The 17,188-nt window shown below is 39.9% G+C and overlaps 1 protein-coding gene across 4 annotated transcripts in view; it reads right to left on the bottom strand.

Annotated features, from left to right (window-relative positions):
• Window positions 1–5,687: 5,687 nt before the first annotated feature.
• CDK6 (cyclin dependent kinase 6) overlaps window positions 5,688–17,188 on the bottom strand; it is a 256,002-nt gene continuing 244,501 nt past the window's right edge. For all 4 annotated transcript variants that reach the window (XM_078442472.2, XM_078442471.2, XM_078442473.2 and 1 more), the window contains exons 7-8: window positions 14,665–14,800; window positions 5,688–9,298 (exon numbers count right to left, since the gene is read on the bottom strand). In XM_078442472.2, coding sequence (XP_078298598.1) covers window positions 9,152–9,298; window positions 14,665–14,800 — 283 coding nt within the window. In that variant the 3' untranslated portion in view covers window positions 5,688–9,151. The remainder of the gene's footprint in view (window positions 9,299–14,664; window positions 14,801–17,188) is intronic.

Raw genomic sequence — 17,188 nt, forward strand, 5'->3', positions numbered from 1 at the left:
AGAAATACAGTAAAAGTATGGCCTGTAGATGGATAGAAAACAGCAGCCTGGAATGTGGCTTATAGTCTTGTTTAGTTTTTCTCTTTGTACCACAGCCAAAACTGAATGCTCTGTAGAGGACTTGGTTTGGAAATCAAGATGCATACAAACATGCTAGAGGGTATCTGTGATTGGTGTTGTGAGCACACTCTGTGCCCAGCCAAAGGTCAAGTAAAAGTGGTGGCCAAGCCTGGGCAGGCACACCCGTGATGCCTAAAGCATCTCTCTTGTCATGTCCCTGATGCCCAGAGAGTGGCCGAAGAGAATAAAGAGCACCATGCAGACAGGCCTGGACGGGTCAGGGGAAGGGAGCAGTGGGAGGGAGGGAGGAAGGATGCAGGGCCTGGGAGGACATCGGTTATCCTGGGCTGGTTCACACAGCCTAGATTAGTATCGGACGTGCACATGCACATGCACAATCTCTACATCTCCAGAACCGTGACTTTAAACACAGAAACCAACAAGTCAAGTGTCCAAATTAACATTTTTTCCCTACGTTTAACACATTTTCTGTTATAAGTCCCAAAAAAAAAAAAAAAAACAAAAAACCAAAAGAAAAAAGAAAAGAAAAAGCTCACTGGGTATGACAGCTTTGCTGAAAACCTCGAATAAAAGCTTTAACTAGGCCCTATGGGAATGCAAAGACACTATGCTACTACATTTTACAGTGAAAACATGCATTTAGACATCTCTGACATGATAATCCTATAAACCCTCTAGTTCTAATTTCTACGGGAACCGATATTGTGCTTTTCTTAACACCTACTGTTCTTCTATACCAGACACTTGCCGATTAACCTTCAGATCAAAACCTAAAATACCAGAAATGCAACATGCTTCTGAGGTGCTGGGGACTGTCGGTTGTTAAAATCCATTGTTGACTACTGTACATGTAGTCCTTGCTTTTATGACCAGAGTGAATCGCTTCTGTACAAAACCAAGGTGCTTGAAGCACAGAAACTTGAACTTCTCCATCCGACACATTCTGGAAGCCTCAAGGCACAAGCTGACAGTTTACTTCTACAGAAAATTCTCACGCTGTTCTTGCAACAGTACCACCTGTTCCCACTACGGCACACGATACCAGAAGGGCACCAGATATCAGGGGGAAGCTTCTTCTCGAGGCCAGGTAAGAGGAGGCACCACCCAAGCCCCTGTCTCTGCCTGGCCTCTACTCTGATGGCCATCTGGCAGAGTCCCTAAATTAAGGCAGTATCTGATGCTTTGTATCTCAAGTTTTAATTTTTGCTGTATCTTCACACTATACTATACGCATATTTGACAAAAGAAAAGCTACAAAGTCCTCCACTTGAATTCCTTTACATAATGATAAAACACCTAGATACGAAAATACCACACCTACAAACTTAAGTTCTACTAATCATGTTAAAATGCATGCAGCTTATTTCGGGGCTTAGTCTAATTTTAATTTACTTAGCTCCATCAAGACCATGGTAATGAACATTAAATGCAAATCCTAATGCCATCTCCTTTAAGGCGCACTTTCACAGGACTAGTGTGATTCAGAAATAAATAACATACATGAATAATAACAGAAATAATTTACGCAAATGCAGAACAACTTGAAATAGAAATTCCCCACCTTGTTAAGTGCTGATTCTAGGTGTCGTTGCTGCTATTTATTCCATGTACTAACTAATATATTTATTACTGGTCATAGGAAAACACATGAATACAAAGTTAAGTGAGGAACTCTAATATTCACGTATACATTGTTGCAAACACAGGACCAAGATGACAAGCTATATAATGCACCTGGGGGAGGGTGGTTCAAGAAATGTATTACTGCTGGGATTTATTTTAATTATTCAGAGACTTCTAGGTTAAATCAGGAGTTGCTGGTGATCACAGAAATATTGCTAGCTAATACATATTATTGCATCTCAATTACTTAAGAGTAGAAAACTTCAAGTTAAGGGTACAAAGGGTATCTTCAGGACCGTAACCTAAGCATGTCAACAGAATTTGGCCAGAAACCACAGAGCGTTAGAAATTAAATGAACTGTGTGGGGCTCTATGCTTGCTCATTAGTGCTACGGTCACAGTTCTTTATAGCAATATGTACAGTTATGTGCCCCCTTTAAGGAAACCTGTATGTGACAATTCAAACTCCTCAAGTAGAGAAGGGGTTGATTATTTGCTTGACAAAACAATTCACACAAAAGTTTCCTCCAAACAGGAAAATCCCCTACACTACATGAGATAATTTGCTTACATACCTTTAACTATTCGACAAAAACAAAAGAAGAGATCAGAAACGAAAGAGTTAGGAGCTTTTGCCTAAGCAGAAAATAAACACATTTTCAAAACAAAACTCTTCCACGCATTATCTTTTGCCATCGTATATGTAGAATGATAGAAAATAAAAAAATAAAAAATCTTTCCTGTAATTATACATCTTCTCTTTAAAACAAACAAACAAAAAAAAAAAAGCTGAGCTTAGAGCTTGAGAGATGCCTGGTAGACGCTTCATACAGACCAGCATCTCTTTATACCCGAACTTTCGAAGAATTGTGTTGTACTTACTTATGCACAGAAGACACCCGTTTGCTTCTAGGGGCATTCTATTTCCTAAGACGGCAGAACAGGTGCTTCTGAAACAGCAGCAGGGCACATGGACCTCGGACAGTAGCCCTCCGGGTCTGTACGTCATCTCAGGCACGAACAGGTGAGCGGCGAGCGGGACCCAGCCAGCTCCGCCCACTGCCTCTCTGCGGCCAAAGGGGCGGAGTGACGGCGCAGCGCTCCCAGAGGGTTTTCAGGTGGGCGTCAAGTGTTCACCGCGAGCAAATAGAGTTCAGACTGGCCCAACTGACAACAGACTCGAGGTTGGAATTCGGCCTTCCATTTAGGGGCTTAAATTGGAATCTACTTCAGTGGGATTCTGAGCAGAGGGACGAGGCTGGGTTCCCGAAGAGCTTTTGACAGCCCCTAGGGTGACAGCCCCATTTTGATTCAGTATGAATTAGTGAGACTCGCCTGCCCGCTACTCTGCAGGAAAGTTAGGCAGGCAGGATTGAGTTTCTGCCACTCAGAAGGAATAAACTGCCTTGTTATGCCGTGCTAATAAGGAAACTCTGAAAAGTACTATTTCCTTTCTTCTAAATTTCTGTGACACTTATTGAGGAAAAGGATTTCTAAAATTAACTAAAATCATCTGGGGGTAATGCGTCTCTGAGCAGACCTGTGAATTAAAACATAGGAGTGTGTGTGTGTGTGTGTGTGTGTGTGTGTGTGTGTGTGTGTATGTAGTTGCCAAAGAATTTCACTAATGGAGAAATTAAAGATTTATGTAAACATATTCCTAGGTTATTATGCTCACGTGCTTGGACAGGACTTTTAAAAAATTAGAATTTCTTGTGAATTTACACTTGTGATTACATAAATGTAAAAAAAAAAATTACCAGGTCTTTTAGCATTTAAGGGCTGTATTTCAGCATGGCAATTCTTTAGAAAAAAAATAGTTTTGTGTACTTACATACTGATGTTACTTCTTTGCTCATCTGATCTTTAAATTAGGATTTAAAATTTTAATCAGTGTTTAAAGACCATCATGGTAGGAAATATGAGAACAGCAGACAGTGGGCATAGGTGTTTTTGGCTGAGGCCACTGGAGGAGTTTTACATTCCTAACAAAACTACCCTGCTCACAGATGAGTGTTGCCTTTTAGCTAATAAGCCTGTACATCCTTGTAACTTCTGCACCTATAAAAGTAAGGTAATTAAATACCTTAAAAAAATGCTTCTTGAAAAAATGGATGACTAGGCTCTCTTGATGCACTTAAATGATCAAAATGGGTATATTATCCATTCTCAAGAACAACTTCCCTGCAGATCATCATTCAGAACCTAGCTAACAACTAAAATATTTAAGTTCTAGAATGTTACGAACACTGTTCATCATCCTGACAAACAAGTGCTAAGCAAGAGTAAAATATGTGCAGAAAAACAAGGTTAGAATGAAGATTTTAGAAGTACCTCTTTAGCTTTGCTCAGATTTCCCCCTCCCTAGCCCCCACCCCCACCCCCAGGCCCCCAGCCCCAAAGTGCCACCTTGTGGAAAATACTGGAATAAAAGAAGAAAGCCCATGTCTTAGGACAGTGTGAATTTTAAAATAGAGGTTTCCAAGAAAAATCATCTCACTTTCCTACCATATAACCTTCAAACTGCTGTAACAATATTTAAATAGATGATTGAAAAAAGCCTGTATTAGTTTTCAAGAGGCTCTTGTTTTCTTCTTGACAGCCAGAGCACCAGTATCAAGGAAACATAAATATGTTGAGGGAAGTTCATTCATTTATCTCAACTCCCTGGGAATGCTAAGAAACAAAACATTTTGAAGAGCTGATTCGTACGTCATTAAAACAAACAAACTGAGGAAAAAAAACATTTAAAAAATCAGACCCCTCCTCTTTCTACATTTCTGTTGTTTACAAAGGTCAGAAGATAGAAAAGGCCAAAGGAATATTGTGGCTTATTTTCTGAAAAAGTACAAGTCAGAAATGCTTGAGATATAGGTATGTAACACCACTAGGTTGAAAATTGCATTAATAAGAAATGAAAATGCTATTTTCGTATGCTTTTGAAGAGAACACCACTACTAATTACCTGGGGACTTCTATTGCGTGATAGGCTTTTGCAGTCTCAGTAAGTTTTTCTACCGTGGAAACATGTAGCTATGTTCCATATCATACATCTGAATGTATCAAGTGCATATGATCAAGGATTTGGGTTTTACCAGTTTTCAAAAAATCTTGGTGGCACAGGAAATATGTGCCTTTTTAAAATTTATTATTATTATTATTTACAGTGAACATTCTTAGGCTTGCATAACAAGCGTTAGTTTCACATGGCTGCTTCTTCCCATGAAGTAAGGAGTATGGTAGTTTGCTCAGGTCACCCTTTGAAATGGTAACTGCTTGGAAAGGCTTTTCCATAAAACATGTTTTGGAACGTTATCAACTTCATAGTTGCCGGATGACTTTAATAGAAATTCTTACAATATATTTGCTAATAAATATTTATCCTTCAAAATATATCTAACTTTGAAACTATCCTTCTTTGAATACCTTCATTTTCTCTAGAATTTCCTCTATCCATTGTCCATTATTTTATGCCTTTTAAAGATTTAGAAATCATGCTACCATCTTTATTTTTTAAAATAAAGACACTGTTTTTATGTGTCACAATGTAAAACATGCATTCTTTTGAATTTTGTCAATACCTAAGAACTTATAATGTCTCAACATTTTCTTTCCAGGGTGAATATTCTATAGTTACTGTACTAACACAATTAAGTAATTACAGCAGCTTATTAACTTTTAATATTACTCTTTCCTAGACCTGACTATGCAACAAAAGCCTGCTTTTGGAAAATGTGAGACACTCTCTTCTGTGCTTATCATAAAAATAGCCAAGTTGTCACTTAAAAGCAATTCTTTGGAAAGAAGAATTTTAATATGTTTGTGATATTAGGAAGCTTACATGATTTTAATTTCCATAATGGCATGAGGACTGCCATTACTGACCTTAAGAGGCATATAGTTAAAAGCTCAATTTAAATACATAATTTAAGATTCAAAATATTTGGTACTATTTGGTTGTTTCCCCCCCTTCCCCCCCCCCCCCCCCCCAATCAAGATGGACAGTACTGCGTTCTGGAGTCAAATGATAAATTTCTGTTGAAAGGTGTACATTTTCTTTAAGATATTAACGTCCCGTGCATTCTGAAATTTTCATTTTTACTTAAAACTAAATGGCTGAGATTCTATTCTTAGGTAAATATTTTGAACTATTTTTATTTTAGTAAGACACCTTGGGCTAAATGAAAAGTATGCCATTCCTAGTGTGTGATTCCTGAGAAAATCATGAGAATACAGAGGGATGAAATGGCTCCGACGTCTTGTTTAAAACAGGTTCTGTTTCTTGGGTTCTTATCTACTTTCAAGGAGAGACAAAGTGGGAGGTGCCAATGCACTGGGTATTGTGTTTTTAAGTTTGTAAGATTAGGGCTTTATTACCTTTGCCACATGATAGCTTATAATGCTGAAATGGACAGGTTTCTCTCTTATTCTTAAGTGGGATTGTTACAACTTCACCATGCACTATGGTTCCCACAATGCCTGGGCCCTAAGAAAACAATTATCATATAGAAACTATCAGGCACATTCTAGCACCAGCCCTCAAATGTGAATATAAATGTGATTTTGAATCTGACACCGTATTTTTATTGATATAAGCTGCTTCAGTATATCCCTGGGGCAGTATGACTTTTTTAGCTGACCACTGCTTGGCTTTTGGCAAAGACGTTTGAAACCATATGTCACAGAAGAATAAGCTGTATTCAGTAAATTCCTATGCTGCTATATGCTTCAAAGTGCCCTAATGGGAAGGGTGCTCGTGTGGCATCTGGATTTCAGAACTGGGGAGCCTGGATGTAAAAGACATAAAACGAGGGTAATTACTCAACTGCAAGAACCACACAGATGGAAGAGCTGGGGTCAGAGAGGCCAGATACCCTCTCCTTCTGCCTCTCAGGGGATAATTTGCCAAGCATCTAATGAATCTCATGCCAAAATGTTTGTGCTTTAAGTTTTCTTCATAAACACTACTGAGAAATGAACCAAAAGTATATGCTAGAAATAAAGTGGAGCTCTCTACTTGTTTAGAATTCCCAAGAATGCTGAAAAATTCCAGTTCAGAACGGCTGCATTTTTCTTGAGAGAACTTCTGAAAACCTGAAAAAAGCAGAAACTCAACTTATGTTCACTCTAGCCATGGATACTAACCAGAAAGCACATGATGAAATCAGTACTTATATTGAGTTTTAAAATTGAATTTCTAGGGCCCAGCAAAAAATGTCTTCAAAGGAAAGGCAGAAATCACTTTTCCAGGGGAGACATTGCCCCGACTGCTATGGATTCATTATATCTCAAGCATTTACAGTGATGACAAAACATAAGCAATAATGTCAACAAGGAAGAAAGCATCAAACATTCTTGTGGCCCATCTTCTCATTCATATCTAGCTTTAGACCAATTTTCCTGCTCTTCAAGTTACTGAATTAGAAAAATGTTAAACAATATACATATTAAAAAAAGAGTAATTTCCAACCCAAAAAGCTTTCAAGGAGAAAAGTCTTAATTTTTCCCTTGTTCATCATGGTTGTATAGAATATTAAGCTGTGAAGAATTCAGTAAGGCTAGACAATATATAAACATCAACTGGAACATTTTCTACTGAGTGAAGCGATGTTCATTCTTTGACAACCCTAACTCTAAACATAGCCTATCTGTTGCATGTACTCAAAACATGAGTCAGAGAGCAAAGACAGCTAAACTTCCAACAGGATACTTCATCTCTGTGTCTTCGGGTTACTTGAGCTAACTGAGTACTAACCACACATAAGGCAGAGATGACATGAAATATAAAGAACGGTAGAGAATATGGCGAGAGAAAAAGTAAAGCTGTTCACAATGCCCAGGTCAGGCTGGCTCTGCACGGAGAGGGAGTATGCACAGGCACTGGAAATAAGCACAGCCTGGGAGATGGAGAAAAGATCATTTTATAGGGTAAATATATACGTCTAAAAAAAAATAGTTAAAGACATTCTCTCCGATTCTACACGGACATCTTCTAAAAAAATTGTAAAACACTAAGTAACAGTTTAAGGCAATCTATGTGCTGGTGATAGAGAAGAGCCAATCCTCCACTCACTGCCTAGGGAACAACAACAAATGCTGGCTGGGAAGATCACACTGGAGTGAGAGCCTAGGGGACCCTGTTAGGGCTGAAAAATTGGATCCATTAAGCCACAATCTGAATCTAACTATTTACAAAAGGTTCACTGGAAGAAAGCAAGCAGGAGGTGCATGGGAACGGCTTAAACAATCTGTTATTAGTTATGTAATGGTAGTAATATATACTAGAGGCCCTAGGAGATAAGATGGAAACTCTGCAAACAAGGCAGTGCATGGCAGAAAAAGTACAGTGTAATAGGGAAAACTTAAATGGTATTCCTGTCTCGTCAGAGAAAGCTATTCTCTGAGTCAAAACAGGAAACAGTTTCTGACAAATTCCTAAAATCAAAAAAACAAAATAAAGTAACAACAGAATCCAAAAAGGAAACAGATTTCAAATCAGGAAATAAAGGCTTTCTCTAATTGTTTTTTTTTTTTTTTTTTACCATTTTACCTATTTGAGGTACACTCCCTAAATCTATAGCAAGTAAGAAAAAGCTTATAGGGTGTTTTTCAAAAGAAATAACAAAGCATATAATACAGGTTAAAATGGACTTACAGTGAGTAATTTTCAGCTTTTATCAAGAGTAAATAGAGTGTATGCTTTAAAAAACAGGTCTCTTAAAAGATACTAGCATTTTTTTTCCTTTTGTTGTGTGTATAAAACTTCATCTAGATAGTGAATGTTTTACTTCTAACAAATTTACTGTTTTTGGCCGTAATAGAAATTCTGAGGACATAGGTTCAACTGTGTAATTTGAGAAGCCCATTCTGGTAAATCACCTTTAGTCAATAGACACCTGTTATTTATAGGTCACTTTGAGTCTTTAAAATTCAATTATTCTTGTTGTTTACAGAAAGTAACACTTTAAGAAATCAAGAATCTCACGCACACACATACGCACGCATGCATGCACATGCACACGCGCGTGCACACTCTCACTCAAAAGTACCAAAGCAGGCTCAGGCAGCTGCAGAGAGATTACATCATAACTCAGCTGTGCCTGGATTGCTCACTCCACACTGGCAGCATTCAAGATTAGAAAAATGAAATGGCAGCACAATTGGTCAGCAGCTTCTCTTCTGGAATTTTTCCAGGTTCTTGAAACAAACAAACAGACAAACAAACAAACAAACAAACGAATGAACATAAAGCTGCAATCGCTCTTGCATTGATTTCAAAACAGTAAACTAGGCGGTTTCCATGGAGAAGCAGAGCCCGTCCAGACGACGGCAACTAGAAGGTCCCCAGCCAGTGATCCTCAGTGGCTCTGCGGGGCTTACTCAGGGGGGGCCCATCAGCCCCCAGGGGTGTTCTCCCGGTGATCAGCTCAAGATGGCCGTCGGGACCTCAGGCTGTATTCATCTCTGAGCTGTTCTGGCTGGGAGGCAGACGGGAATCCAGATTCTCCTTGCACCTCTCCAGATCATGGAAGTAGGGGTGAGACAGGGCACTGTAGGCAGATATTCTTTTGGCCGGATTAAAGGTTAGGCACTTCTGTGATAAAGAAAAAAAATAACTGACATAAAACATGTCCATTTAAATAATGTGTTTACACAGTTATACATTTGTTCACTGCCATGAATTAAGTGTGTCTAGAATCAGAATGAGTATCTACTTCATGGGACACTAAATAAAATGTAGACAGTCTTATATATATCTTATCTTATATATGTCCTCAAGGTATAAACTGCCCTTCAGGAAAAAGCAATAGCTTTTGGGTTGCCTGTGTACTTTTACCTCCCCAGGCTTTCTCTTCTACCTATCCCAGGTCCTTTAAAAGATATTATTAGTATTATCATAGTATGTATATAACTTTATTTAGGTAGTGATTTTTCTTTCTTTAAGTTTAATTTTGAGATAGAGGGAGCACAAGAAGAGGAGGGGCAAACAGAGAGGGGGACAGAGGACCCGAAGCGGGCTCTGTGCTGACAGCAGAGAGCCTGATGAGGGGGCGACCTGAGCCAACGTTGGACGCTTAACTGACTGAGCCACCCAGGAACCCCTAGGTAGTGATTTTTCTAATGCTAGAAAACTTAGTGCTGTAGTCAGAGATGTCACCCTAACTTTTTACTCTTCCCCAAGGTTTATTGATGAGTCAAGAATGGAACAGAGTTGTCTTGTTTAGGGGTAAGAGGGTAATTATTAAACTACAGTAACAACTTCTGACATGTTTTTTTTTCAACGTTTATTTATTTTTGAGAGACGGAGAGAGACAGAGCATAAGTGGGGGAGGGGCAGAGAGAGAGGGAGACACAGAATCCGAAGCAGGCTCCAGGCTCGGAGCTGTCAGCACAGAGCCCGACGCGGGGCTCAAACTCACGAACTGGGAGATCATGACCTGAGCTGAAGTCGGATGCTTAACCAACTGAGCTACCCAGGCGCCCTTGTTTCTGACATATTTCTAATATCAAAAGCAAAACAAAATAACAAGAAAACCAAAAAAAGGAAATACATTTTAAAGCAGGAAATAAAGGTTTTCTCTATTAAGGAGGGCAAGTAAGGGCTAAAACCTAGGCCCAACTTACCCTGACCTGCTAGCAAGTTGTGCACTCTGGCCCAGGGCTGCACCATCCAGAGGAAATGATTCCTTCCTCTGGTGCATGTCTAGGTGCCTCATGGGCAGCAGCAATGTCCATTAGGTTCAGTTCTGGTACTAAACTCTATTCCAGGCTGTCAACTCAAGTGTAGGTAGAAGGTGAAAGGGTTGGCCGGGGGGGGGGGGGGGGGGGGGGGGAGGGGGATGGTGAACCTCTGGGGCAGCAATCTCCATTCTCAAACTGACAATTCATAATCAATTAGACAGAATGCTTCCCTAATCTTAGTTCCATTTCCACACCAACCCCAGGTAATCCTGTTCTTCACTTCCTCCTCCTGTCCTTCCACCAACACCTCCAGAGTGACTAGCAGGTGGTAAGCACTAGTGGAGGATGAGTAAGACCTATCCATTGCCCAGGAACACACAAGTAGGAGAGAAACTCTACCAGCTTCTCCGTCTTTGTGATGCAGTGTCCACTTTAGTGAGCTGGGTATCTGACACGTCTATGAATTTCAGTCCTCTATGTAATCTGAAGACTTAACATTATCATGGTTATGCTGACTTCCATTTAATCTGGGTTTTTGCCCTCAAGGACCTCAAAGTCTCCATCAGATCTTGACGATTAGGGACGCTTTAACACTCTGTTGAATGCTACTGACCTAGAAAAACACTCACAAATAGAAAACTCTATATATAATTCCAGGCAAATTTGGGTCCCCTGAAATCTTATTTATCCTGAACTCCCCACCAGTCCATGGATGCCAGTTTCTCAGAGTGTCTCCTGAAAACCAAAGAGCCAAAAGGCAAGCAGATGAGGGAGCTTGGTGGCAGAATGGTTCTACTGTCCCTAACAGCAATAAACATTGTGAGAAAAGCTTTGCATGGGCTGAATTCTGTAAGGACAGAAGAGCAGGGGCAAAACTCTTAAGCCTGGGTTCTCTCTTCCCAGAGTCTAGGAAGGAGAAAATTAGGTAGCAGCATTAGAGAAAGAAGCAGCCCATGTAATCCCTAGGACATAGGAAAGAAGAAAAAAAAATGTGGGAATATGTTCAAGATAGAGAGACATGTCCCTAGAGGACTGTCTCGGAGGAAGCCTGTCCGCACAGCTATCTTGATGGCTTAGAGCTGGGAAGACGGTGGAGAGAAGGAGAAATCCTTAGCCTAATGTGGAAGTGTGTGAGAATCTCCAGTTGGAAGTCTTAATCCTTTATGTTCTACAGAACATAGAAATGGTGGCTAAGTTCTATCATGGCTCTACTTCAACAGAGCAATTTGGATGACTTGAGAATTAATCCAAAATCTTCTGTAAGAATATTATTTCTCTAAGAAAATCTAATTTACTTGCCAAATAACTGTCTTATAAAATTAGCTTCTGGGATTGCTATTTAGTCAAGGGTTGAATACTATGATGGACTGGATCATTTTTCAGCACATAGCCTCCTTCTTCCCACCCTTCCTTCATGGGAGGAGTGTTCTTCCCTCTATTAGAGTTGGCCTTGACCACGTAACTTGCTTTGGCCAATGGAATGTGGACAGAAGTAGCAGGGTGCCTCTTCCAAGCCTAGGCCTTCAGGGGCATCATGTGTTTCTGCTTGCCCTTCTGGGAGCATCATAACATCTGTTATGAGAAAAACAGGCCTTGGGGAGCCAAAGCCCCTCTTGTTCTGGGCCCTAGAATGAGACACATGGAGAAGACCTGTACTTGACCCATAGGCTAAAGCAGAGCTGTCTATCCATCTGCAGACCCATGAGCAAGAAATAAATGTTTACTGTTGTACACTAGTGAGATTTCTGGGGGGTTGTTGGTTATGCAGCAAAAGTAGACTAATCCAAGGACCGTCCCCTCTGCCAGCCCCCACAAATATATACCTTAGGCCCTGAAAGCAGTTAGCAGAAACTCTAAAACTTTTTTCAGCAAGAAAATAAGTACGTGGCCTCTCCAGTTAACCATGATGGAGGGGACAAAGCTTGTAAAGATGGGTAGGTTCTGGTTGTTAAAAAATAATTTTTCCTCTGAATGGTCTTATTACTATGCCCAACTTACATATGTATGTGAGAGCATTTATAAATGTCAATGCATATATCCACTCATACATGGCTGAGCATTATATAGTCAGCCTTTATTTCAGATAAAACAAAGGACAACTCTCACAGTGCTAAACTTTTAAATGTTGTATCTTAAATAAAACAACTTCCTAAAATACCCTTCACTTTCCTTCCTTACTGAATAAATTTCAATAGAGGCAACAAGTCCTGCCGGGATCTCAGCTGCCTATCTGGTACTGAACAGCCTGCTTTCTTCTGCATTATAACAGTTCTACCTTCTGTCCCTCTAGCATGAAACAGTGAGAGCTTTCAGGGGGTTCTAGGCTTTGAAGTCTTGGGCTATCCTTTCCCTGAATGCCCTCGGATTACTATGTTTTGTCCTTAAATTGCTTCTAGTCCTGAGGTCACTGAATCTGCTTCTTATTCCCTTCCTTTGCTTTTTCTAATCTCTGTTGACACTCCTTGTCCACCCTCTTCCTTCTCTCTTTGGTAGTTTCTTTGTTCCTTTTTCTTCTTTGTTTCCTGCTACTTCTCTAGTCCAGCACTAGTGTGTGGTCTGACTTTGAAAGCCAGCACCACCAGTGGAGACACTGAATGAATGAGCATGTGGCACTGTCCACTAGCTTTACATTTTAAGTTCCTTTTGGTGATTCCTAATGATGTTGAGAGACTCTGAGTTGTCTTTGGATGTCCCAGTAGCTGAAGAAGTGGAATACTTCACTACTAAAGTTGCTTATCATTGTGACTGACTGTCCAGAATCTTCTTCTAAGAGGAGCATTTCATTCAGAGTTCTTGCTGAAAAGGAAAGCCTATGGTGGCCATATTTTATAACACATCATCTCTCCCTCCCTCCTAGCATAGCTGACTGGACCAGGAATGCAGGCCCTAGGCAGCAACCCATATCATGGGTTGGCAAAAAGGTGAGGCGTGTCAGCCACATTCTTCCTTTCAGGAATCTGATGTAGGAAATACTAACAGAGCAAATGTTAGTGGTGGGGGTTAGAGCTGAAAGGATCCATGAGTTAGCTGAAATTCTGATAGTCAGGGGCCAGCCAAAGTTAAGGGGAGCAGACAGCACAACTGAAAAGAAATAATGAAGAGGAGAAAAGGCCTGCAGGGCAGAGAAAAGCAGAGTTGCTAAGAGCAGGTAATGCTCTTAGCAGGACTGGGAGAGCATTTACACTCTGGATGGCTTTTCACTTCCAGGCCACATGAAACATTCCATCAAACCTCCTTTTCTTAAGGTAATGCAAATACTTGTCTGTTAATTGAAACCAAGAAAAAATTTTCCTAAATAGTAGGTGAGCCAGCAAGTGTGTATATATAGTGAGTTTTTGTATAGGAGAATATTCTCCCTTCTAATAAGAATTTGTTTCAAAGGATGTGGGCCAAAGTTCTCAGTGAGTGTCTTAGAAATAAACGGTGGGGAGGGAAAATAGCTGTCCTTCTCCATAATGCGGCAGTGGAGGGAACCGTAGAGTAAGCATCAGAAAATGAGCCCCCATCAGGTGAAGATGGGACTTAGGGCTTTCACTGGGAGAATCCGTGGCTCTGCAAACATGCCAATCAATGGCTGTGTCCACACAGAGCTAAGGTATAACATTTCTACTGAGACCTATAGACTCTTAGGTCTATATTTGAAATTTAGAATACACTGACAGAATGGGAGCACTAGCTCCTCCAGGTCTAGGAGTACTTTCTTGGCTAGCTATCATAGGTTGTTATTCAGTAGGTAAAGGAAACACTCATCAGTCACTGGGTTCTGAACACCAAGAGTAGCTCAACAGGTATACTCCTCTACCTACTTTTCTGTCCTCCATGTTAGGGAATTACATACAAGGCCAAATATTACGAGTCTGAATCTTAAGCTGAACACGAGTCCTTATTTTCAGTGAGGTATTTTATATGTGCATGGCACATTCAATACTTATTAGAAGCATATGTCTAGATGAATTTGAGAGGCTTCAAAGGCTGCATTCAAACGAACATTTAAAGATGGCAGATTGAAAGTTTGTGGATCAGACTCTTTCTCTTTCTCTTTCTATAGGAAATGAAGACATTCCAGAATCAAAAGCCACCAGCTGCCGCAGGTGTGGAAATGAAAGCTGCAGAGAGAGGTTGTGGCCTCGGCCCTGTGTGGTTGTGGCCTCGGCCCTGTGTGGTTGTGGCACATGATGCTGAACTGATACTGTGCCCACCACCTAGCAGACCACCCAGTGGACAGGGCAAGGCTCTGATCCACCCAGTGCAGACCAACTCTGCACCGCATGAACTTACCAGGAGTAGGTCTTTGCCTTGTTCATCAATATCTGTTACGAACTTCTCAATTGGTTGAGGAGATTTTGAGTGAAAAGCCTGTCTGGGAAGGGCGACATCTCTGGGCCAGTCTTCTTCTCCTGGGAGTCCAATTACACTACAAAAGAACCACATGTGAACATAAGCATTAGATGCTATGCTGAAGCTGTTTTCCTACCAAATTCTAGATGATGGTACAGTCTAAGAGGCAGGTATGGGGGACACAGAGCCCAGGAGCCCCTCACTTATATTACTGGTGGGATTCTCATCTCTTTCTGTCCTATTGCAGTATGGTGATCACAGGGTGATCTCAGGGGAGAATTGTATAATTCACTGGGAAGAGATAAAAGATTACTCTGGTAGCAGATACCAAATATATAGGATGATGCAGAAATGGAAATTATTATATTACCAGTAAGTCCTGATGTACTGACAGAGTAGAACCTATATGTTCAAAGGAGGCTCATAAGAGCATATAATATTTCCTTTACACCCGAGAATGCTTTTTGTGTTCTGATCAAACACTCATACTGACATGCTTTATGATGCTCATCTAACATGATTAACACATAAATTTGGTTGCACTTTTGGTTAAAGAATAATTCTCCAAACAGTAATTATATACACTAGAATCAGACCAAAAAGAGGCTAAAAAGTATGTTAATCTTGTGTAACTATCAGGCACACGCTATTTTATAATTTAATTTCAAATTAATTGAATTAAACTTAGCTTATATATATTTTATATTACCAAACTATTTTATGGTATTCCAGAGTAAACAATAACGAAAGACAGTATCATTTATGTTTCTGCTGAAAATCATTCTGGAATCAGAAACATGGAGAGAGGATCCAATGATATAGAAACAGCATAGATACTGTGTGTCAACTATACTCAAATACAAAAAATAAATTAAAAAAAAACAGCACAGGCTTTAGAAAAGGTAGACCTAGTTTCAAATTCTGCATCTACCACTTATTGCTAGGTAAGGACAAATTAGTTAGCTTCTTTCTTAGTGTCTTTCTTTATTGACATCGACAATTTAGGGGTGCCTGGGTGGCTCAGTTGGTTTACCGTCCGAGCCTTGATTCCGGCTCAGGTCATTATCTCCTGGTTGTGAGACTGAGCCCTGCATCAGGCTTTGCACTAAGTGTGAAGCCTACTTAGGATTCTCTCTCTCCCTCTGCTCCTGCCCTGCTCAAGCACACATGCTCTCTCTCTCTCTTTCTCTCAAAATAAACAAATAAAAGAAAAAAATGATAATTTACAGCAATAATTTATATAAAGTGCATAGCACAGTGCCTGATAAACAGTACTTGTCAATATCAATACATTACCCATTATTATTATCATGAGAAGAAAATAATGCTATTAATCTAAAATGTGTGGGCAATGCATTGCTATCATGCTAAAAATATGAACTGCTTGAGTCCTACTGATATGTGCCGAGGTTCTTCAGAAATATTGTCAGTGGCCTTATGCAACTTATACACTATAGAGATGTTATTTAAAGTTTATGTATAGATAGTAAGTAGGTTTGAACAAGGGAAGTTAAGGGACACAAGAAATTACATCTCACTTACAGACTCTGATTAACTCCGAACTAAAAGTTATAATTTAGTGGACAGAATATATAGCTTTCAAATTGACCAAACTATTTTTTTTAAGATTTTATCTTTAAGTAATCTCTGCACCCAAGGTGGGTTCAAACTTACAACCCTGAGATCAAGAGGCACATGTTCTACTGACCGAGCCAGCCAGGTGCCCCATGACCAAATTACTTTAACTACAGTTAGAGATGGTGCTGGCCTGGGACTGAGGTCCTGAGATATGTTCTCCTGATTGGGTTTCCCAGGTTTTAGGAAGATGTGGTGGTGAAAATCACAGGCTCTCTGTAAGGCTTTGTTCCTCCTTCTCTTATTTCAGCAGAGCCCAGGTCACAGACCTCACCTGGGAAGAGCAAATACTCATACCATAATTGCACCTGTTACTGGGTGTCCGGGGAAAGACACTGTATGCCTGTATCTGTTGGACATGCTGGGAAAGCCATGTTGTTGAGGCAAATAAAGACAGATTCTTGGACATATTTACCAGAACAAATAAATGGAAATAACTTGGGCAACATACAAATTTGCTTAATAGCAAGATCTAGAATAAGAGCAAAGAGAAAAAAGATAGCACTATTGATTATTAAAGGACATCAATGTGTGTGTTTGGATAGAATGGAATAGGCAGAGGAAGAAAAAAGAATACTTATTAAAAACTTTAAAAATTTTCTTCCTTTTATTTTCAGCTTTTTAGCCATTTGTATATCATTTTTTGCATATCATCACCAATCATCTAGAAATCAGTTATAATAATTCTTAGTAACAATTTAAAATCTTTTTATTTGCAGCTTTGAATATACTTATGTCGAAATAAATCTGGCGATATGGGCAGCTGACTGCCAAAAGCCCTTAAAGAAACAGCGTCTCTGTATGTATGTGTATATGTGGTGTATAATTA

The sequence above is a fragment of the Panthera onca genome, chromosome A2, assembly GCF_046562875.1.
Source record: "Panthera onca isolate mPanOnc1 chromosome A2, mPanOnc1 haplotype 2, whole genome shotgun sequence".
NCBI lineage: Eukaryota > Metazoa > Chordata > Mammalia > Carnivora > Felidae > Panthera > Panthera onca.